This window comes from Cydia pomonella, chromosome 11, assembly GCF_033807575.1.
Source record: "Cydia pomonella isolate Wapato2018A chromosome 11, ilCydPomo1, whole genome shotgun sequence".
Lineage (NCBI taxonomy): Eukaryota > Metazoa > Arthropoda > Insecta > Lepidoptera > Tortricidae > Cydia > Cydia pomonella.
The window spans coordinates 13,182,708-13,208,851 of NC_084713.1; the positions used below are offsets into that span (position 1 = coordinate 13,182,708).

General features: G+C 35.5%; 2 protein-coding genes across 2 annotated transcripts in view; one reads left to right on the forward strand and one right to left on the reverse strand.

The window, feature by feature from the left end:
• The window catches only part of LOC133522885 (trace amine-associated receptor 8b), a 73,744-nt gene extending 47,961 nt beyond the window's left edge, over positions 1-25,783 (reverse strand). The window contains exon 1 of the mRNA XM_061858346.1: positions 24,585-25,783. The gene's annotated coding sequence lies outside the window, so the exon portion shown is untranslated. The remainder of the gene's footprint in view (positions 1-24,584) is intronic.
• Positions 12,236-12,592, forward strand: LOC133523125 (uncharacterized). The gene has a single exon (XM_061858636.1). The coding sequence runs from the start codon at positions 12,236-12,238 to the stop codon at positions 12,590-12,592; it is 357 nt and encodes a 118-aa protein (XP_061714620.1).
• Positions 25,784-26,144: the final 361 nt, after the last annotated feature.

Consider the following 26,144-nt stretch of genomic DNA (forward strand, 5'->3'; position numbering starts at 1 on the left):
TACATTATGAATACATATTCTAGCACAACCTTGTCAATCAAGTACAAACTACATGTGCTGTTTTAACTAAGTAGCTAATAAGTCAATGATTATGTTGTTGGTGATTATATATATTCCGTAGAAATAGAAAACGGGACCCACAGATCTTGCAACCTTCCCTCTGACTGTGACATGACATAATCAAATATTTTAGTATTCGATACATACAAGTCCAATACCCTTATTTGCATATTAGCAGCGCGAAGTTGAGTACTCCGCTCCGCATTCTTCATACGCTCAAAGAAATCGAATATTCATCATCAATGAGAACCGGAATCAACCTGGATTAATAATTCAAAGCTTATAACTGGGGTACCTAAATATTTTCAAAGCTATGTATCTACAGGCAAAATGAATAGTAATATCGTATTAATATACGATATTATTATTCATTTTGCCTCAGATCTTCGGAGTTTGGGCATTGAAGTCAAACTTCAATAGGGTATTTTGTATGCATGGGCTGTGTCCTAAAACTAGGAGCACAAATATAATTCTGCAGACATACCTTAAGGTGTCGTTGCTATCGCTTACCGAGTGCAATAGCTGTCAAATCTTATAACGAGACAGTAGGTTATTGTGCCACTGGTTCGCTTAACAGATCGATTCGCCTGCGTTCGGTGTGCAATAGGAATATAAATAAAATAAATAAATAAAGTGATTTTATTTCGGATATAAATCCATAATTGTTAGTTACATTTACACTTAACTTATAAAATACCTAGTGTTAGTGGAATCACAAACTAGTTTTAACCTAAATTCCTACATATTTATTTTGCTACAGTGTGAAGTTTTATTCACCGCTGAAGCAGAGGGGAGTCCCATCTATCCAACAACGCGCGCGGTATACATACATCCTGATTGACGCTCTCATATTGCCGGTACATAATACAAGTTTCTTCTTGAGTCATCCATTGAATGCTAAGTAATATCTGGAAAATATGATATAAACACCGTTACCGTTTCTCGGATGCTTTGCCGTCGGTTGCGGGCGGTGCGAAATGTTTATACGCTAGTTTCGTCTACATTATGTGGAGCTGGGGGAATAAATCGAACCGAAAGCAGCGTGTATAAAATAGAGAGTGCTGAAATATCTAGATATTTTCCCAGAAAACTTATGACATTATTTTTCTGCGTACCTACTTGTAGGTTTATAAATATAGTAAAGCTTAATTGGAATACAAATTCAAAACTCGTTTTGAATTGTTATGGAAATATAGTTTCAATGAGGTTTCAATATTCGAAAACGCAATAATCCTGGGTTTAACGAGGATAAATAATCTACCAATAAAATTGATACGCCGATGTTGACCAACATAGGTATACTTAATCTCGGATATCTTATCCGAGACTGTAAAATTTTTGGCTCGAGGCAGTATTTTCTCCAAATATGATAGTGCGATATTTAAGACATCTGTGATCTGTACCTCTAGTGTAAATTTATTCGATAGCGAAAAGTGACGTACGCGTTTGCGTTCTCATTTTGTATGGAATTTATAAACAGTGCACCAAGCGGGACGTTTTGGAAACTCAAAATCCCATACAAAATGAGACAACGCAAACGCGTAAGTCACGTTTCGCTATCTAATAAATGTACACCAGGGGTTCTGTTAAACTCCGTATTCGTTTTATCGTTAATCTTATAAAATCTGTAAATAAAAAAAAAATTAGAACTACGTGGAGTGGCTTCGTTTTTGAATATGTAAAGTGAAATAAAATATAAAACTCAGCACAAAACCGTCTGTCTACGTCATCATCGTGCATTGTTAAAAGGGATCATCGATTTTCCACTAAGTACAGTAACTGTACTTAGTGTATCGATAGTACTAACTGTTAGTACTATCGATCGCGAGTACTCTTCGTACTGTTTTGTTACTTAAATACACATTTTATTACACTAAATAGAAATAATATTGGAAGTAAATGAAACGGAAATTAAAAATACATAATAAAAAGGCCTTCCTTCTTTTTGTTCCTTTGCGTGATTGCATATGGTTTATTAAATACTCAAGGAGGTTTTATAGGTTATAATATGTATTTTTGCAAAAATATCATTGACGGAGCCTAAAACGCCTCTTCTTTGACAGGCGTTTCGGCAGCTATTCCGTTCCATTTCAGACAAGCATTTTACGTTGAGTATGCCTTCTCCGTTTCAGCTTGTGCAAAAATAATTTCGTATGTTCGGGTGATTTCCTTCGCAAAATGCATTTCTTAACCTTTCCTTGTGAAATTTTGAGCCCAGATTCGATAATTATACAGGTATTACTGCGTTTTTGAGTATTTTTCAAAATGGCAGAGCCATGGATGTTCGCGAGATTCACTGTACACAAAACGCGACTACTACATAGTGAGTAGTTAATAACAGGCAGTTGACCAGGCCCAGATGCCCAACACCGCAAATACTCGGCCTTATTCAACGACTATGAGTTTGCGGTGCTCCCGGTTGGGACTTTGGGTCCCTGGTCAGCCGACATGAAAGCATTCATGAGGGCACTGTCGGCGCGGCTGGTTGACACAGCCGGGACCCCCGAACTGGCCTGTATCTTTCTTAACGTATCTCCCTTGCGATACAGAGAGGTAACGCCGCCTGTGTCATGGGGTCCGTGCCGCAGGCCGATTTATTGGACGGGTAGTTCTCTTTGTAATTAGGGTTATTTTGTATCAATTTCAAAAATAAATGTTTCTAACATGTAACTTTTCTCTACTGAATTATGTACGGGACAGGATTATGTAAAACTAGATTCAATGTATCACTTATATTTATTCACAAAAGAGTATTATTAGCCTATCTTCTTCTTACAATAAATAAAAAAAAAAATCGAATTCAATAAGTACCCGGTAAATAACAAAGTTTCCTGAAACCTAAGAATGTTCGATAATAACGACGTACTTACCTAACTTAATTGATGTGATATTTCTTTTGAGAAACTTTCATAAAAGTTAAATAAGATTTGTTTTTCATGAAGAAAAGTAATCTCCTAAGAGAATAAGTAAGGAGAAATAAACATAAGCAGGTGTAGGCTCTGCCATTTTTGTTTTCGCTTTACTTATTTTTATCCACATCTCATTTTATGATGTCTTTTAAATTTCATTATGCTTGGCGGCACTTGACATGGCTTTCAGTTGAATACTCGCTCGTTCAATCGATTCATATTTCTTCCTTTAACAATTCAATGATTTGACAGAGAGAGCATCGCCTAAAGCCTCGTATTTGATGAATTAGCGCCGCAACGCTTATCATATTTTTAAATTATGTATGACTACAAAATGTGTAATAGTAATTCCTTCGTCATTAATGATTTACTATTAAATTCTTTAATGTAGGTTTTTTGCCCTTTCATTGATTATGTTTGTTAGGCGTGACATCACTATCGAGATCGACCATCTATTAGGGGTACAAACACCTACACATTATGGGTAAAACAGACAGCCCCATGTGCAGAGCGTGCATGGAAGAAGAGGAAACAACAAAACTCATTCTTCTAGATTGCAAAGAAGAAGTACCTATACAGGAGCAAATACCTAGGGACTCCGTGCACACTAAAGGAGGCAGTTAGCAACCTGAAAACATTGCTAGGCTTCGTGGAGGAGCTGGGGTGGTTAGAGTAGCGCTACCTCGTTTTACGCAAAATAGGCACAATTGTTGTCGATTTGCGGAAAATGCCCAGAAGCACTAACTAACTAACTAGGGATTTTATTTAATTAAATAGCACCTATATAAAATATTTTGTCACTGTATAAATATTATTTTCTCATAGTGTTTTGATTTTGTATAGCGGGATCATATGCAAAAAAGGTTTTGTCCACAAGAATTTCTCATGCAAAAAGTGATTGATGTGTCACTTCAGCCAATCGCTAACAGTCTATTGCCGCCATTGTGCCTATGGAGAAAACGCTTTTTGTTTGGTTTGATGAAAACCTTTTCAAAGTACCCTTACGTCAAACCGAAAAATAGGTTTGGTGTTACGAACAAAATCAAAATAACTCCGTTATTTTGAATTCAGGAATAAAGCGTACAATGTATCGTTCATTATTAGTTTGCAATATTCTTTTCTATTAACTATGCAAACTTTCAGTTGTATCAATGTAATACGGAATAATAGTTTTTTATTTATTTATCTCAGTTTGATATCACGATGACAAAACAGATTTTGAATATAAGCCCCTCATTTACTGTCGCTTAGTTGAGGATATGTGACAACATTAAGATATTATTACTGAGGCCACAAGTCTGCATAGCTTTAAACGGCGTCTAAAACACTGGCTTATTGAGCGCCCGTTTTATAATTATAATGAATTTTTAATGTATAAGGGCAGTTAGTCCTTTAATGTATAAGGGAAGCGCTGGTGGCCTAGCGGTAAGAGCGTGCGACTTGCAATCCGGAGGTCGCGGGTTCAAACCCCGGCTCGTACCAATGAGTTTTCGGAACTTATGTACGAAATATCATTTGATATTTACCAGTCGCTTTTCGGTGAAGGAAAACATCGTGAGGAAACCGGACTAATCCTAACAAGGCCTAGTTTACCCTCTGGGTTGGAAGGTCAGATGGCAGTCGCTTTCGTAAAAACTAGTGCCTACGCCAAATCTTGGGATTAGTTGTCAAGCGGACCCCAGGCTCCCATGAGCCGTGGCAAAATGCCGGGACAACGCGAGGAAGAAGAAGAAGGGCAGTTAGTCCTTTTACACATCAATTTAGATATAATTATTAATCATATATTAATTATTCTGTTTTTTTATTATTTCTATTTTACTATTATTAGATATTATCATAATTTCAATGAATTTGTGACTTGACTACTTTTTTTTAAATGTATTAATTGAAAATTTTAATGTTATTGTTTGTAATTTTACCGTGATGTAAGGATTAATTTTACTGTATAGTAATTTGATGTTAATTATTAATGTTGACTTGTAAATTGGCTTTATAAAATAAATGACTATGACTATGACTATTTTATTTCCCGTTTTTTATTTTAACTCATTCATAGGAGACATAAAGCTACGAGTAGTTAAAACTTATCTACGAAATTAAATAATTAGATAACATTGATGTAGTCTCTTCTTCTTCTTTTCATTCTGTTACCCCCTGCTGGGGTGTAGGGAACTTTTAAGCAGTAGATTTCGACAATGATATGAAATAAAATAAAAATATATTTTCAACTACACACTTATATTATTAGTTCAATTCCTATGATACTTTGCGCCGTATCGTGTAGTACCTACACTTGTGAATATGAGAATTGGCCCGTTCGCAACTCAATTCGGAAACTACGCTCGTGATAGTGTAGCTCTTTCAAAAAACGGAATAGAGTTTAAGAAAATAAAACTCAATTCAATAATTCTAGTGACCGGCGAGGATTCCCCGCCATTTCGCTGCTATGCAAGGAATATTCCGACGCCGTTATTTTGAATTCCGGAATAAAGCGTGCAATTTCTCGTCCCATCTGAGAACCTTTTTAGTCCTGACTGTTATGGGCACTATTTAAGTTTCTTTATATTTTTTGTTTGGATTACGAACCCAAGTTGTTCGGGTGTTACTCTTAAATGGGCGTCCATGGGCTACGGTAACCGTTTCCCATCAGGCGGGCCGTATGCTTGTTCGCCATCGACGTAGTATAAATAAAATCTCGGTTCCAACCAAGAGTATTTCGAAACTTCTAAACTAAACGCAACAACGCCTACAATTTGCCATCTTGTACAGTAGCCATCTATAAATATTGCACATCGGAATTTCTGTTTCGTAGAGCGTTGTCTCCAATATTCTCTTTCTAAAGACCGATGGGCAATGTTGATCACGGGGTGCTGTAAATGTTGTTTAAAAACGTCGCTTTCATGAAAATAATACAATGATCTGCCATTTTTTATACATTAATAAGCAAAAAAACCGAAATTATACATAGACACCAGACAACCGTGTATGCATGCCTTACAATACAACCAAAAAAACTTGCGGAACCTGCCCTGCCAGCCAACCACCCCACTGAGCTTAAATATTTATATATAGCATGTTTTTCCATAAAAATAAGACTTTATTTATGATCAGTAAAAACAAGTCCATTCATAGTTCGTGATCAGCAACGCAGGCTTAGTCAAGTCAAGCGCTTAAAAACAAATCAGCTACAGGCTTCGTCACCTACTATGATATAATCCGCAACAGGCTTAGTCAATCTTAAACACTAAATTTGTCCATAATACTATTTTAGGAATATGATAACTATGATGCAACCAGATTTGTGCAAATATTTACGGTCAAGTGAGTTGTCGCCCTGCAATATCTCGCCTATTAATATTGTATGACGATGACGCCACAAATGCAAACCGGGGGTGATAGCGTACTTTGCTTTGCTTCAACAGAGTCCGTTACGCGTGAGAGCTCCGATTGCTTTCATCAATTAGAAAGCAACAGAAACTTAACTAAATTCTTCTTTCAATTGTTTGTCTTCGCCAAACTGTATTGCAGTGTATAGCGAGGAGAACAAAAAACGACTCTGCATTGATTGCGCTACGAAACTGGACTAAGTTATTTTATTTCCAGTTAACAATGTAGCGACAAAAAACATTTCGTTGGAATGAAATTTAATTTTGCATTAGAGTGCCTTGGAATAATTCATCCCATCCTGTGTTACTCGTGGGCATCTGTTTTCAGTCCTTCTTCTCTTTCTATGAAGATTCTTGTTATTCTCGCTCATTAAAGTACTAACATCCTAGTCTTTTTATTTCAATAACTTATAATACTTTACACAAAAAAAATGTTTTTTTTTTATTTTACTTGATAAAATATCATTGTTTTAAAATACATAGCAGTAAAATGATGACACACAAAGTTAATAGGAAGACTAGCCTTACAAGTACTCTCTCAAAAAAATATTGTCGAATCTGGTCATTCCGGAAATGGACTCCGATTATTTAATTTTGTAATTGTCTGACCCTGAAAATTGCCCGAGTGAAACCAAATGAGACAGGGTGCGAGCTAATTGCCGCGTCGTAATAAATAGGTAGCTATCTTATAAGCCTTACATTTGTATTTTTGTTTTATATTTTTACAAAAATAAAAGCCAGTCATAAAATATTTTATCAAAATGCCGTCAGTTTGCTCCGATTCTGAACACCCACTTCAAATGTTACCATAAAATATTGTCGCGTCAAAATCCGACATAATCACGTCAGTGAGGACAATAGGCTACCTAGTAATATTTTCCGATACAATAAAAGGAAATAAGAACACACAAACACGGTTCCCAAAAGCTACTTTAGCAAAAACTTGACAACAATACGACTAAGTTCTTAATTCGATTGGTCCTACACTTAATCGGGGAAGTATGGACCTGGGCATTCTTCCACTCCATTAGGTAAGGGATGGAAACTACTAATGCCCCGGAGCGGCTTTCGAACTACATGTCGCTTATACCAAGATAAGTAAGAGTGAAATGCACAGGCGAATGTTAACAAAATGAGATGACATTGGCATGGATCTGTAAGTTTGAATCTGCCTCCCGCATTTGGTCTACGCCAACATCGCAGAATACATATTTTAGTTGTCTCGGAAAGGATTTTCTTTAAAATGCTTCTGTTGTTGTGGTTGTCGCATTACAATGGTAGTTCTTGAAAATTTTAAGACGGTTAAACTTTTACTGGCGGTATGGTCTTTAAAGGTGGACACAAAAGGCCCGGGAAACTTTGAGTTTGTACCACAAAATACCTGTTTCTTCTAGCATGTTAAGATTTAATTCTTCTTTGTTTAAAATTAAGCGTTATGAAAAATTATTATCAACAGGGAGCATCAAAATTATTAGTTAATAATGACCTTGCCAACTCCCGTTATACACGAAAATGAAAGCATGATGAAAATGAAATTAACAGGAGAGAGAATAATTTTACCTTTCAACGGCGCGTCAACCGCGAAAATTAGGTATGTTCAGAGACCAGTATATAATAATAGCTGTCAATTTTTTACAAAATCAGTAGGGAGATAGCAACAACTTACCTTAACATTTATTTATTTGTTCAAATAAATATAGCAGAACGCCATTTTTTACCAAGTTTTCCGCAGAGTTGTAATAGATGGTGTTGTACTATATGCGATGCTGTAGATGAAGTGCAACATGTTTAGATCAGAGACCTCGCGAATTTTAATGTTTTTATTAAATGAAGGAAAAATTGAAAAATTTAAACCTCTGGCAGAATTGGGTGTTCCAATGGTCACAGGTTTCAGTCCTACCGAAGGTGTAAAATTAAAAAAAATGTAGTAACGCTCGCAAACGTTTATGCTTAGTCAAAATTAGTTCATTTAATGCAACTTTGTTTACTAAGTCTTTATTATTAGGCTTTATAATTGATCGAGCGTATTCTTCATTATTGACTGAGCGTTTACGAAGGTCTTCGTTTCAGCTTGGACAAAAATGCTTTCATACTCGTATATTCGGATGTTCTCCTCTACAGGTCGCAATTCTCTTCCCACTCGTGAAATTTTGTGAGCAGGTTCGATGACTAAATATTTATTTGTCGATTGAATTTTAGGAAATGTTTGAGCCATTGTTGTAAAGTGGTGGAGCCATTATTTTATTAACTTTTAAGCTATGCTCGCGAGATCTACAGCTCACAGAGGTAGTTACCTAGTCTCTGGTATGTTCATTAAAGGTATGTAGGTCTAAGTAAACTGTGAGACTTAATTGAGACCAGGTAAATCCATATGCGGGCTTTAATGCAACTTCGTGGGCGGAACAGCATACAAAATGAAACTTAACGCAAACGCATACGTCACGTTTCGCTATCGAATAAATATACACTAGGGGCTCTGAAATCCCTAGAACGAGCGTATATATGTGTAATGTATCTATGTTTATAATACAAAAATAATGTATTGAAATAAACAACTTATACATAATCTTTATTCCTGTCTTCGTTCATTCAAAGATTATTAAACTTAGACATGCATGGCATGTGCGTGGCATTTTTTTATATGACATGGAGTCAAAAATTTAGAAAGCGACTTGAATTATATTTTAATCCCAACGTCAAGGGGAAAGATGGCCATGTCAGGGTTACGTTCCATCAAGCTATTACATAACTTATAGCCCAATACGAACTTTAAGATACGTCAAATAAAAGGTCTAGATACGATATGGATCGGATGAAACTGAGTCAAGAGTGACGTTTTTGTTTGAAGAAATTTGACATTTACATATCTGATGCATATCGTAATTAGACCTAATATTTGTCGTACTTTAACTTCGAATCGGGCAGTTTCCAGTTAAAACTACCTGCCAGTTACCTACCTGGTACACCTGTGCCTTTTACTATAAGTATAAGTACTTTATTAAAATATATTCCCTGACAACATACCTAATATTTATTTTATGTATACAGTTTCGTGATTAATAGGTACGAACCATATCAGCCACTTTGTAAACGAAATATCCATTTCTCATGAGTTTGAGTGATGAGGTGGCTCATGTTCACGAGCTTTTGTACATATTTCTGGAACCTTTAATACTTGGTTACGTATATATACGATAATTTAAACAAGGAAATGAAAATGACCCACCACCCACAACAATGATTTTACAAAATGTATGTTTGACCAATGTCTCGAAAATCGTGTGAAGTGGAAGTAAAAAAACGTTATTAAGTCATCCAAACCCTGAGCTCCTAAACAGTAAAACTTAGAATGGGACGGAATGCACTAAGATAAGAAAAAGTATTTTATCCTGATTTTCAAATAACACTGTATTTTAAATTGGAAATTTAATATTAAGCTGGCAGATAAACATGTAAATACATAATATTTTAATTACCCTTTCGTGAATTTGCAGTTTGAGCATGATACTCGTACGTACAAAAGCAATTTTCTCACCAACAAGGAAACTTGCGAAAAAATACTAAAGTCATGCTTTGCTGAGATTACAGCCAAAACCGCTAGCTAAATTCGTAATAATAATAAGATACCGCCATTTGATCCTCTTGTTGCTAATAAGTTAATGTACTTAATTATGCAAATCAAAGCGCCCATCAAACGCTTAATGGGCCGACATTAGTTGTCATCGTTAGTGATAATCACTTCACCTGTACATAGAATCATTAGAAAATCGTCTGTTGCCATCTATATCGCTCTTGCCTTATTGGAGTGACAGAGATAGGGATAGGGATAGGTGGGATATAGTCGTTCGATTTGTAGCTGGCCCCGACGAGCTAATCCTTTGTCTATTGTTAAGTAAAACGGCACGTGCCACTACCTGCAAAAAAAGGGTCGTGTAATTCTAATTGACACCTGATCGCCGGCTAGTCCAACGCTCAAAAATGCAGTGTAGGTGCACTCTCCGATAACGCGCTTTTGTTACGCATCTCGAGGATACCTTTTAGACTGGTTCTGTAGCGTTCGACTCGCCGGCACTCAGTAACCGTAGAGGGACCACACAAGAAATCGCAAATTATTTTTCCATTTGTTCATTTTGTGCCTAATTGCAATTTCCATAGGAGTTGTAATTCAATAACCGGTTAAAAAGGCCGGACCATTTTTTATGCAGGTTATAGCACGTGCGGTTTCTCTTAACAATAGACAAAGGATTAGCCCGTCGGGGCCAGCTACAAATCTAACGACTATAAAAGGAACTATGGGACATAAACCTAATGCATACATCATATTGACTTAAAAACACCTACGTAGAAGGACTTTCCTCATACGATTTCCCTTGCCCCACCTGACCATACACGAATTTTTATTTTCTATGTTGGTGGTAGTCCTCCTATAGGTACCAACCCCAATTACGATAATAAGAACCTACCCACACACAAGACACTAAATGAATCGTCGAAAGACAGATGGCAGTTTTTCTAGTTTTTTAGCGAGTTCGTATAGCGATGTGTGTAGATTGATTTTGTCTCGCTTCGCTTTGATAAAATTAATTGACATTTCTCCGGAGAAGGTAGACATTCGGGATTAACTATTTTACGAACTCCTACGTAATATATATCACTGCCGAATTAAGCGGTTACATTTGAAGACAAATTCTTTTTTGTTCTTAAATGCCTATCTGTACACGACCATAATATTATTTCAATAAGTGGTGCCTTGTATCATTCGTAGGTACGTGCTTAGACCAACGTGTTGTATTACAGCTTTTTAGATTTTGTTTATTACTTAACGATTTAATATACACGGTGAAATTTTAACCACCAGCCATACTCTGCGTAGTGACTTTATACCGGGTGTGTCCTGTAACAGGAACAATAAATTAAACTGTAGGCTCTACTGTAGCTCTCAAACTCACCAATATTTGTTCTAAGTTAATTCTAAGACGCAATGTATTGCAAATTTTGTTACGTTTAAAGCGTGACAAGCAACGTCAAATACACTGATGTCAGCGTACATTGAAAATAATATTAAATTTGTATGAAAGATTCGGCTGTCCAATGGAAAACAGCGGTATCACGACAGCCGGAATGTATGTAATAGCCAAATGTTCTTTCGCGATTTAGGCATTGTTCCCATAGTAAAAGTTCAGTATGATCTATTTAAAGTCACTACGCAGAGTATAACTGCTAGTTAAAATTTCACCTGTATTTGAGCTTTATTTGATAGAATTTAATACTGTCTGAGATTTTAATTTTATTAAAATCGCAACATAATCTTGAATGACCTAAAAACTGGAGACGCCTTGTCTGTAATTTTCTGTACAAAACAGTCTGCCGATTTTTGTTCTGGAGGGGCAACTCCATGAACTCAAATGTATGGCTATTTGTACGTAACGTACAAATAGCTATGTCAAATAAACATAAGACCATACAATACATATGACCATCGCCCGAAGTTTTCGAATGAGGGACGCTCTTAAAGTCGACTCCAGTTGTTAAATTATTTATTATATGACATTAAATTTAATAACTAACACACTTAACGAAACATTTTTGTTCAAAGTATTCAAGAAAATAGTATATCGGTTTCCGACCATACAATCAAACTTAAAACCTTGGGAACATGCCAACTACGCCCAATACTGTACTGATACAGCTAGGTTTGTCCTGTAAATAAAATTTACTCGTTCTGGAAAATAGAGCAATGGATACAAACTATGGGCTCAAAATATAATGCACTAAGTAATACATTATTTTATTTCTTGGCAGTTAGACTAAACTAAAAAAATAATCTAAACAAAATTAATTTCACTAAACAACATAATGTATTTTTATCTACGGCCGGCTATGACATACGGCTCTGAATGTTGGCCTATTAAAAAACAACATGCCAACAAACTACATGCTGCGGAGATGAGAATGCTCAGATGGGCTGGCGGAGTAACAATCTTGGACCACATTAAAAATAGCCATGTCAGTGGCAGTTTCAGAGTGACGCCGATCCAGGAGAAACTCACTGAAAACCGGCTCCGATGGTACGGCCCCGCCATGAGGAGTCATCATATGACGAGGAGAGTTTTAGAAATGAGTGAGAAGCCTAGGGGGCGCGGAAGACCCAAGACGAGATGGATGGCGCTTATCCAAAAGGACCTTAAAGAGGCAAATAATCCAGCCGAGACGACCCAGGACAGACATTCCTGGTGACGCCGTATTAGGAGATCCGACCCCAAGTAAATGGGATAAAGCTAGGAAGAAGAAGAACGTAATGTATTTTTATCACACTCGCTTGAATAAGATCTTATTTTATGCAGGTGTACTGAACGACCCAGGACAGACATTCCTGGTGACGCCGTATTAGGAGATCCGACCCCAAGTAAATGGGATAAGGCTAGGAAGAAGAAGAACGTAATGTATTTTTATCACACTCGCTTGAATAAGATCTTATTTTATGCAGGTGTACTGAACGACAAAGGCCTATATTGTTCCTGCGGGAGTTATGAATTGTGTTTTTTACGAATTAACTAGGTATTCATGAGTTTTAGGAATACTTTACGAGCGCTAGTTAGGTTAGGAGAATAACTAATGATAGTGCACGCAGCAGAAATGAGAATGTTGAGATGGATGTGTGGAGTGACGAGAAAGGATCGGATTAAGAATGAGTATATAAGGGGAAGTTTGAAAGTAGCACCGGTAGCGGAGAAGATAAGGAGTGGTAGGATAGCGTGGTATGGGCATTTAATGAGGAGGAATGAATGCCATATAGGAAAAAGAATGTTAGGAATGAATGATGATGGACGGAGAGCGGATGGTAGACCCAAAAAACGATGGATGGATTGTGTGAAAGAGGATATGAGAAAGAAAGGAGTGAGTGCTGAGGTGACGAAAGATAGAGGAGAATGGAATAGAAGAACATGTTGTGCCGACCCCACATAACGTGGGATAAGGGCAGGAGGAAGAAGAAGATAGCCGACAGATTTGACCAGCAACATTTTTAACAGAAGTGTACAGCAAGAGATATTGAAGAAGAACGTTAAAACCCGGGCGAATGCGACATTGTCCGCCGCAAGCTTCGTACGGCGCGCCTGATTTTTTGTTCCTTTCTAATTTCTTGACTTTGAGGGGTATACCGAGCACATGGCTGTCCTTGTCCGTGTCATGGGACGCACACAGAGGCAGTGCCCACTAGGGTGCAAGGGCTATTGAATTGATGGAATCTAAAATAAACTACTACTACGTAGAATCTATAATTGTTTTAAAAACCCCAAAATTAGAGACAAATGAGTAACTAAAATGACATGAGCCGTTTTATGACAAGGATTATCCGAGATAGACATGTTTCATGCAAAAACACTTTCCTACCAAAATGCTGTCAACTAAATATTTTCCAGTGTTACAAGTAGTGTCTCTTCCTTTAGCCGAGTTAGCGTAATTTTAAGCCTCAGTCACATTAAAAAACAAGTACAGTAACACAACTTTGGTTCTAAGAAATGAAGCAAATAATGAAGTCTTCTTTACAAATCAAAGGCAAGCCGGGGTTAATGTTAATACTATTCGTTTCTAAATTTTTACGAGCGCGTGTACTCTGATAATAAATATTGCATTGTTTCCTAACAAACTCGATGAAATATTTATTGCTGCACTTATCTCAGTGATTCACTCACGCTTAAGGTAATATAATGCAAAAATTGGCGTTTTATTAGTAATCTGTATTTAAATTGTCCTCAAGACGAATGGAGTTCTTTCAATATATTAACTTCGATAATTTGAAAATTCAGTAAATTAAAAGTACAGCTTTCATCATATCAAAAGAGGGTATCGTGTTATACTAATATATAGATCATAAATATTTTTATTAAAACACCAAAATGATGACGAAAGAAACTATTAATCTTCAGTTACGCTACTGCTCACGGTATGACTATAGCGTGGTCTCACGGGCTTCGCTTGCTAAGGCAATCGTATGAGATTACCCCCGCCACAAGGATTTGCTTGCCGTACTAACCAACCCGGCGAATATTTTGATAACACGGCTATTGCTATTGCTTACAAGCATTTTCCTCCGACGTACCAGTATCTTTATACTGCCATCTACAATAATGCAACTTGTAGATGCCTCTTTATGCACGATGTTACATTGGATACATTTATTTTTATGGCGAACGCCTGCCTGCGGCTGATGATAACAACTCTTGTCGAGTATTGCTATTGCTATTTCGACATTTTCGACTAGGGCGAAAGAATCTAACTATGATCTCAGTATCCGTAATATAACTATGGTTAATCCGACAGCTGCATAAATACGAGCTCATCCGAACGATCGACTCGTTAGGTTTACGATGGGAACAAGGAACAACCCTGCCGTTGGCTCCGTAAGGAGCTACTTTTCTACACAATCCGAGCTAGTAAAATCAACTTCAGTGCTCAAGGGGCTTTTATTGTGAATTATGGTGCTTCCGCACAATAGCTCAACTTTTAAAGTTTACGAAAGGGTTTACATTTGATTTTTGTTTTTATTAGGATTGAGGTCTCTTCAAATCAAGTGAGTTCAGAACTTCAGAATCTTCAAGCGGTTTTTGGACTTTGACAGTGATAAATTGTTAAAAACCTTCTACCTGATTTTCCCTTCCTTAGGGTAAAAATAAGCGTTTTAAATTTTAAAATACTATCTTTAACGGTTTAAGCTATGCGATGTCTGTCATTTTCTAGTTAACAGAACAGTATTAGATTAGCAAGAACCTAGACTCCTTCACTAAGAATTTAGATGTCCATAACTATAACACTAGAAATAAAAATAAGCTTTCTATCAGAAAGTATCGTGTCCGCAAAGTACAAAAGTCATTCGTTGGGCAATGCATTCATTTTTATAACAAGTTACCTGACGATGCTTTAAGATTACCCTTGCCAGCTCTTAAGAATTACTTAAAGAAGTCATTGATGTTGAAGGCTTATTACAGAGTCGAGGACTACTTGACAGACAAACATGCATGGTCCAAACCAAAAACTGTAAAAACAAGTAGCAATTAAAATCATTGTACATAAAAAAATCATTGTGTATATGTAAAATCATTGTATAGGTGACACAGCTCAGGTAAGAAAGCACATCAAATATTTTTCGTAGGTATAGCAATCTGTCAGACTTATATAATGTATTTTCTCATTTCTTTATTAATATCATTTTCTTTTTCTTTTGTAAGAATTCGATATGTTTTCTGAAAGAGTATTTGTATGATTTTATATGACATACATATATATATATATATATATATATTTTTATCAATTTTCTATAAAAAAGTAGCTACTACTAATGCATGTTAATTATAAGATGTAATGTTTTGAAAAGATGTGTCCCGCCGAGTTTCTTGCTATAGACTATAGAACTAAGTGCAGTAGAATTGGAGCAATTTATTGTTGTCTGTGTGTATAGGCCGCCATTAAGTAATTTTGAAATATTTGAAAGTGTAATGGATTCTGTGCTACTTAAAATATCATCTTCTAGTAAGAAATTATTTATATGCGGCGACTTTAATGTAAATATTTTGGAAAATTCAACAATGTCTTGTAGATTGTTGAATCTATTCAAATCTGGTAATCTCAACCACATGTTTATGGAGCCTACTAGAGTGACTGCTACTAGTGCAACCTGTATAGATAATATTTTCACTGATATTGTTCCTATTACTAAAAAAGTTATCAGTAATTTAGAATCAGACCACTTAGGTCAATTAATGGTATTTGAGACATTAAGGAAAAATACTTTGAGAAAACAAATAACTTTTGTACCAGTAACCTCGGACCGCGTAGAAAGAATGAAGCAAAGTTTAGTTCAGGCGCTACCCTTTTTGTCTTCCGATATGGGTCCAAATAGTATGTATAATTCATTCTTTCACACTTTTATGGATCATTATAATGCGATATTTACTTCAAAATCGGTCGTAGTTAGTGGTGCATCAGTTTTTAGTGAGTGGGCTACCGCGGACTTACATCAACGAAGACGTGCACTGTATGCCTTGTATGAGGAACGGCGGTTTAACACGAGTGATGAATTTAAAGAACATGTCAAGCAATATTCGAAAAAGTTTAAAATAGATTGTCATATAGCTAAGCGAAATTATCTAAGTCAAAGAATAAAAAATAGTACCAACATTATTAAAGCAACCTGGAAAGTAATCAATGTGGAGACTGGTCGCTCGAAACACAGAGTGAATGATTTTAAACTAAATATTGATAACAAAATTATAGATTCCAATTTAGAAGTAGCTACAGAATTTGAATTTTTTTTCACTGACGTACCAGTTTTCACAACTAAGGATTTAAATTCATCACCCTCATCTGCTGTTACTCTATTAAAAGATAACGCTCCAGAGTGTTGTGGAGATTTTCATTTTGAACGTGTTTGTACCTCCGATGTAGTAAAGGCGTTTAATTCGGTTAATGTCAAAAAAACGAATGACCTCTGGGGAGTCTCTGTCCATGCTGTCAAATCCTTAGTAGAAATTATAGCGCCTGACTTAGTAATTATATTTAACAACAGTGTTGATTGCGGCGAGTTTCCTGATTTAATGAAACATAGTAAAATAACTCCTTTATTTAAATCGGGTAGCAACTCTGACCCCACTAACTTTAGACCGATATCTGTGCTACCAACGTTCAGTAAGATTTTTGAAAAATTAATTCTTTCTCAATTAGTACGACATTTTAACGTCAATAATTTAATGCATAATAAGCAGTTTGGTTTTACACGGGGTCGCTCGACAACCGATGCTGGTGTTGAGCTAATTAAGCATATCTTCGATGCCTGGGAGGAGTCACGAGATGCTATAGGTATCTTCTGTGATTTGTCTAAGGCCTTCGACTGCGTTTGTCATGAAACATTAATCAGGAAACTACACTATTATGGAGTTAGAGGAGCGGCACTGGATTTACTTAAGTCCTACTTAAATGGTAGAATACAAAGGGTCGATGTGAATGGACAGCGATCACCGGGGTCATTGGTCTCTATGGGTGTACCACAGGGGTCAATATTGGGACCTTTCCTGTTCCTTATCTACATAAATGACTTGCCATTCCTTGTAAAGACCCACCATGATATAGTATTGTTTGCAGACGACACTTCACTTATTTTCAAAGTCAAACGACAGCAACAAGCTTACAATGATGTAAACGATGCTATTTCTAAAGTAGTAAATTGGTTCAATGTTAATAATTTATTGTTAAATGAGAATAAGACTAAATGTATTAAGTTTGTCACTAGTAATGTAAGGCATGTACAAACAAGTGTCATTGTGAAGGATGAGGAATTGGAACTAGTTGATAGTACAGTTTTTCTTGGTATAACTTTAGATTCTAAACTCCAGTGGGGTCCCCATATTGCTACTCTTTCGAATAGACTGAGTTCTGCAGCTTTTGCAGTAAGCAAAATCCGTCAGTTAACTGATGTCAAAACAGCTCGATTAGTATATTTTAGTTACTTCCATAGCATTATGTCATATGGTATTTTACTGTGGGGTGGTGCTTCAGAGATAAATACCATTTTTGTTCTGCAGAAGAGGGCTATTCGAGCAATATATAAAATGAACCATAGAGACTCACTGAGAGATAAATTTAAGGAAATTGACATCATGACAGTGCACTGTCAATACATTTATGAGAATATTCTGTATGTGCATAAAAATATTGCCGATTTTAAGAAAAATTGTGACATTCATAATATTAATACTAGAAATAAACATAAGCTCGCATTGCCCTTCACTCGGCTCCATAAAATTAAAAAATCATTCATGGGTAATTGTGTGAGATTTTATAATAAACTTCCAAACCATATTACTGAGTTACCAATTAATAAATTTAAGAATCATGTAAAGCGTAAACTTATTTCTAAAGCTTATTATACCACACAAGACTACATGAATGATAAAACAACGTGGGATTAATTTTGATTCGAAATGATTAATTATTTATTATATTTGAATAATGATGATGAAATGGATATTCCAATGCATGTATTTCCTTTGTTGTTTTTATTATATTTGTTTGACATTTAGAATTTATTCTAGAAACTATCTAGACAAGTATTTTTTATACATTTTTTTTTGTATGACTGTATTTTGTGAAAGTTTTAGTATTAAATTTGATCTATGAATTATATTCATTAGTATTATATATGGAATAATATTTACAACATCAATAAATTGCTCTGATAATTAGATTAAGATAATTATATGTAATACTGTCTTACTATTCATAAGTGCTTGTTGCTAGGCCTACATGAATAAAGTATATTTGAATTGAATTGAATTGAACTTGCCGGTCCATATTGGGATACCCTCTTCCAATTGAGGGGGGATTTAAATCTTCTCGGGTCAGAGGTGTAGGGTTAGAGCTGGTGTATAAGCTTTATTTGACGTTCATAAGCGCATTGTAATATGCCTACTTGAATAATAAACTATCTTTATCTTATCTTATCTTTATCTTTAGCATTTTACCTTTTATTACACAGCATATGAATATATTGCGTTCTGATTATATGTCCCTGTTATATCTTAAGGTATGTCTGTTTTAATATGGAAAGTGTACCTAATTATTCTTGTAGATAGTAGATATGTCTCTGTAGGCGTTTGTCCACCACACCTGTGGACCAAATACCTATTCTATGAATCACGTTTGTACAGAGTAGGTAGGCAATATTATATAAAATTACGTTATTAAAATAATATTTCGTATTTGATCAATACATAAAAAAGCCAATGCCAAAATATGTACATACAATCGGCACTTCAAAAAGTTTTATGTAACAAGGAAAACAAATGCCGTATAAAATGGGATTAAATTATCAACAATAACAAAGTTATCTCTCAACAAAAATACATGTGAATTTCCTTATGAGCGCTCCAAAAAAATAATACAGTCATAAAGTCACCAGAAAAATAAAACTCTTATAAAAACCGTAGAGTCACAAAAGCCTTAAAGCCTAAACAAAGAAAGTAGATAAATGAAATGATACCTACACAGTTAAAAGATACTTAAGTTACAATAAAAGAAATGACTAAATGGAATTACGTTTAAAGTTAACGAACGTAGGACCGCTAGTCAGAGGTAAATACTTGTAATAGTAATCAGCGGAGCTGTTAGAACCATTGCGAGTGCGAAAATAACAATGAACATAGACCCAGCTTGTAAAAGAAGGGTTTTCATTCTATATCAAAATATGTCAAAGCAAATTTCATCAAACATTAAAGAGGTTATAGACACCGATGTGAGGTGAGATATATGTACCCAATTTTTCTCAAACTCTACAACTGCCTACTCCACGCACCCTTTATTCGGTCCATTACGCCTTTTCGGAGCTCACTCTAAAGTTTGCCTTTATGGCATTTTCATCATTGCGACAAATGTCAAACATGACAAGAAAAGTAATGGCCGAAAAAATCTGAGTATACCTAACCTATTTACCGTTTAAATTTTATAAGTATTGCTAAAAATTTAGGAAAGATTTTTTTGATTTCATCACTTCACTACTCTTTGCATGATATCATTACTTTGTTTGTCATATTAACGCTATTGCAATTTCTGGGCTCGCATAAGGATGGCCTTGACAAAATGGGCACAAACTTGAAAACTTAGGAACTACTAAACTAAACTTGAATAGTTGGTCGCATTCAACATCATGTTTCTACTTAGTATAAACTTATAACATTGTTATCAAGCACATACAAGTATAAGTTATACATACCTAATAAAACCTGTTACTACATAACGATATTAAGCAAAAACAACAGTTGTTTTTGCTTCAAAGCATAACGCTTTATGTTATAATGCGTCCCTGTTAGGTATTCGTAATTTATGTCATAACGGTATTAATAAAAATAATGCCACATGCCTTACAACATTTTCGGAAATTCATCATATCGGACTTTATGCATGAATTTATTTCGACAATGAACAAAGATAGAAACATAAGAGTTGGTGTCTTAGAATTAGAAACAAAAATTTAGTAAATATACATTAAAAAGTCATTTTGGGCTTAACTTCTTATCCGACCATATGCTTTTCATGTCCAGAACTCGGCCACGGTAACTGTAGACATCATTAATAACTTAGTCAGGTTATCAGTTCTGTTACAAAGGTTTTGATTGCTAAATTTAATACAAAACTTTTAGTAAAAAATGCCATTTTGTTTTATATTTAAAAGGTTGTTTTATACTGATCGAAACGTAATTTAATTAGTTTAATTACTTCTAAAATGGGTTGAGTCGTAGGTAGCCCTAAAGCTAGCGTCCATTCGGCTCCAGCCACTATTTTTTACTAAAGCAGCCAGCATCGGCATCTGACCACCCAACGCAGAGGGGAAACATACCTGCTATAGTAATAACTCAAGAGTTAAAATCTGTCTGATTTTATTAAATTAGAATTAGTCTAAACAAAATGAAGATACAATCCATCATCATCTGGGTGATACACATGTTTGCTGTCATCACATCGTCAACTTCCTGCGACCGTATATTATGGTTGCGCTTATCACGCGTGACATAACATGATATAGCCCTCGTCTCGTACTATTTGTACAGTACCAATTCGTGATATACTTAAGCCCATCAGTAGCGTAATCAAAATACGCCTGTTGAATTAAGGGGTGATTTTCTAAATGCAATCGTATTACATTTATGATTTGGGATCTGGATGTCTTTACATAGTGATTGAGTCTTTTTCTTCTAAGCAAGAGGGTTCCATCGTAGATCCCAAATGTCATTATACAACGGACCGAGTTGGCGGCAGGTATTTATTGAAAAAAGGGAAGTCTGTATCAGGGCCGCAGCTGCAATATTATCTCGTACTACTCGTGAAAGGTTTTGTACATAGCGTAAGAGTCCAGCTTCTAAGCTTAAAGTACAGTTCCAATCAGACAAAAACATTCATAAAACTTTAAATGCTTGTAGATAATATAAGAAATAGGAGTGGAAACAACTTGGCAAGTGACTGTTCCTCCCTTCCCCCAATTTTGTGTCCCATTTTGTAGTTTTTCGTTTTAAGTTTGTTTTCTACTGAAAAAAAATGTATAATAAAAGGTCTGCACTGTGCTTTGGTGGGCTGTGCGCGAGCGAGCGAAGCGTGTTTACGCATCCTCAGCTGTGATTTGTTGCCGACCTTTTATTGTCTTTCTTCTTTTTAGTGTTCCGTTAAGCTACGTAAGCGTCATATTTTTTCTTATTTTTCTTTTATGCATATAAAGCCTTAAATCTGTGCAATTTTTTGGTTCACAAGTTAGGCGCTTATAACGTAACCTGGTAAAAAAAAAACAATTATGCAATACGAAATTAGTGCGAGACGTACAAGCAACTGACTTCATTTAGATATATGATCATTTTTGTCACAATGTAAGTGGGAATTGACCTCCTTATTTGTGAATACGCTTCTATCTCATTGACAGAAATATTTATACATATAATTTTGTTATGACTGACTATGAGAGTAAATATGTAGGTCATACTTTGCAAATTTTAATGTGGGGTTGTTGAGTTTGTCCTCGAAATAACGAAAAATAAAACAACTGATCCGTAGACATAATATATGATTTTCAGAATTGTAGATGATTTGTTTTCTGCGTTTTTGGGGGTGGCCTCATTTTTTTTTAATACTTATATCACGTCGGTGACAAATAAGCATACGGCCCGCCGTAAGCAGTCACCGTAGCCTATGGACGCCAGCAACTCCAGGGGTGTTACATACGCGTTGCCTACACTTAGTACCTCATAATCTCTCAAGAGTATGGTCATATATACATAATAAAACTGCCCTGTATATATTATATACGTTATATCGTATCCGACATGTGGACGTGTATTTTCATCCAACATACCTTTGTTGGTGCCTCCATCAGTCCATCCATCCGATCAAACAAAAGCAACTAAAATAAAATTATTTGTTACACTCAATATTTTAAGAAGGAGGAAGGAGAGGACTCCTGCATGAGATTTAAAAAAAACCCTCACGGGCTGCTTAGTTCTTTCAATGAGAAGAATACCGCGGGAAAATCTTTAAATGAACGCAATAACTCGGGTAATATAACTCATATTAGGTAATTTGCCTACACAGTCAATAACTACATAATCTAGAATCCCATATTCTTCAAAATTTGTGTTTTGTCTATTTTGGATGGTATATTTTTACCTGCCTTATAAGTAACATTTAGTTACTGACTGCACTAGCGTTTCTACTGCAGTATTGCTGTGCATCTGAATTTCAATGTTACCTTCATTTCGACTTTAAAATGTTACGAAGCTATCTATATTAAACAAAACAGCCATTGCCAACTTGTGGTACAGCAGTTGCGAGCAATTTCAATAAGGGGTGAGGACTGTTCGCACTTTTATTACAATTTTAAGGCCCTCACTTCTGAATAACCTTTCTGAAATTAAAAATGTTTTATTAAAATATCACGGCGAGCCGCATTTGGTGCTCTATTTCATGGTTGTATTCCATTTGCTCCGAAGTCGAAATTACATCGCGTTTTACAGAAAATACAGTGATGTAGAGTTTGAATTGAGAAATGTGTTTATTGTTCTTGCATCAGACCTGCCTGTTTATTTCTTTTTGGGTTCCGTAGTAAACTAAGAACCCTTATAGTTTCCCTCTGTCCGTCTGTCCGTCCGCGGCTTTGTTAGATGGTCATTAGAGCGAGAAAGCTGCAATTTCGCAATTGCAATTTATATATCCAATATAAATGAATTATGCCAACAAAGCGTCTCTTTTTATTAAGTACTTAAAATATTAACATTAATTATTTTTATTTAATTGAAACCTTATTGCAATAAAAACTGTAACCTGCTATAATTAGTTTTTCCTTTTGATTTTTGTATTCGTAATGTTTTTAATTAAAACTAGAATTTTGTCCCAAACTGTAGCTTTCAAAATCTGTAAATACGAATCGCAATTAATAAAAGGTGGGAAGGGCGCCTAAAACTTATTTGAATTGTACTGAATTTACATGTATAATCTGAAAAATACAACATTTTAACGTACCTAAATCGTCTTAGCAATTTGAGAGAAATTTACTTGGACTTGGATGCGCAATAACATGAAACTGAAAGATTTAGCACAATTTTATGAAAACTACATGACTAAAAGAAAGTCAATGTAAAACATTTTCATTCGAAATTGCCGATATTTAAATTATGAATTTAATTCTTACAACATCCTAAAATCTTGTAAAAATTATATATCAGATTGTAGACTTATTCTTAGCATCCTTGTGCTAAAAGTGCGGCCACAATAGCGATCATGAAAAATATATTTACACTTTCATTATACAAATACAAATACATAAATAAATAACTAATATATAAACCCACGGGAACAATCTTACACAGATCAACCTAGCCTCAAACTAAAAACAAACTTTTACTAAAGGTATTCGGCGACGATATATAAGAAACAGATAAATACATATTCAAACGCATGGAAAACATCCATTACTCAGGAATAAATATTCGTAAAAAACTCTTACCAGGATTTAAACCCGGGGCCTCCAGCTTTATAGGGAGGATCACCAACACGATGTGATCAACCTTGCGCTAAGTTTAATAAAATAAAATAATTACACAATTATGTCAAGGTAGTTATTTTTTACTTAAATCGATATGTAATAATCCTTGAGTTTTAGCTATGTAGTAGATTTTTTAAACATTAGAGATCTCTAAAATTACAGGTGAGATTCTAAATTCAAGTAGAATTTGCTTAAAGATTAAGTCTTCAGATCCAAAAGAATTATTATGAAGAAACAGTTACGACATTTCTTCACAGAAAGGGCAGCTTTACAAAGCGTTAAATTACGGTAATGAATAAAAGAGTAATTTGAGCAGTAAATTAAAAGCCTTGCTGACAAATGGCTTCATTGTGACCGAAGTGAAATATTTACTCGAAAATCTCGCTGTCGATGTTGGGTTATTTCAGAGTTTGTTAGTATTACATTGACAAATTATTCGGGGGCGAAACCCGAGGGAAAATATACGAAATGGAAGTTCCACGGAAAACTTTTACTTCATTATCTCTCGGACGAGACGAATACTGACCATTTTTTGAATAATTTTATCATGTTATTCATAGACGACTACACTAATTAAGCAAATGTCACTCTTGTGTTGCAAAACGTGTTTGAGAGACGGAAAAATGAAACCTTATTCTGTAGCATCACTTCACTTACCCACACGGCAAACAATGTCAACAATAATTTAAACTACCGCACACATACACATACAATCAATCAAGACCGACTTTTTAAGTTCATTCTATAAACTCATCTAAGCGTCATCACTATGAAATTTGTATTTTGCCGGTTCATGGATGTGCTTAATTTCGCTCGTAGCGAAGTGACTTGCGCAGAAGCGCGGCGCACACCTCCTGTCGAGGCCGTGTCTGAATGAGGACTGAAACGCCGCTGAAACATTTGGCACTCCCCACGGAACGCCATTCGCGGGATAAAGTTCTATTCGTCGCGCTAAGCTGATTACAGACCTTGTCTAAGATATCTACGTCTACAATGTTAACCACTTATTGGCACTTCTAACAGCCCGTGGCATTTTTATTTTTATGATTTAATTTCTAGTATTGCTATTCTTAGTTGGTCAGATATAAAGATTTTAATCTAGAAATTAATATCAAGCATTTTTGTCTTTCATACATCTTTAGTCAGGTTATTTTCCCAGCAATTGCATTATATTCGAGCTTATCACACATGTCATGAATCCATGTACCTTAGTGCTCGTCTCTTACTAGTACGGGGTCTCAGAAATAGAACTTATTTCTTAATTTCAAGCCTAAAGAATTTATTTAAGTGCCTTTGCCTAGATTCACTCCATTTATTGGTTTCATAATATAGGTACTAACTTTGTTTCTATATTTGATAAATGAACATAAAATCTTGCAATATTGAACTACGTCCCAGTAGATACCGGGCTGTCATTCAGATAAATTTCCTGAACTTTGGTATAATTCCATCATTTAGATGACAATGTGACAATATGCTAACACTAAGTAGGTTATTTGACGATGCAATCGGCCTAAGAAATTGCTTCCTGGCCTTCCTGCTGGTAATACTTAAAAAGACAACTAATCGCTTATTAGTTATGTCTCAAGTAGAAATTTATAGAAGTGCAATAAGACACAGTAAGCAATAAAAACAATATCAAAGTATGACAGTGATTTGAATTAGATAAGTAAACATTACTTCGTAGTAACAGTCTGCTCGGTTATTTAAACTGTAGCAACAACACTTTTCTCAGCAAAACTTTGAATAGACAACCATTGATATCGTAGACGTCCAGTTTACCTGAGTTCACTTGTAGTTTGTAGACTTGCAGTATGACCTGGTATTGTTTGAGCAAGTAGATATTGACTTTAAATTCACAAGTAAATGGAATTTCAAATTCATAGCAAACAATACCTACAGCGTCAAATAAAATAAATAAGTAACGTAAGGTATTTATTTTTTGATTCTTCTTCTACCTCGCGTTATCCCGGCCTTTGCCAGGGTCCGCTTTCTTACTTGCTTTCCTCCACTTTGCGCGATCCGGGGCGTCCTCTTGTGTGAGTCTGTTTACGCTTATATCTGCTACATTTTTTAAAGATATTATACTGTAATAGATATTATACACAGCAGAAAAACTGACCAAGTCCAGCAGTGGCGGAGGCCGGAATCGAACCGATTTTATGCTAAAGTAAGGCCCAAAACTAATTATATCCACTAATTAAAAATACACTCCTG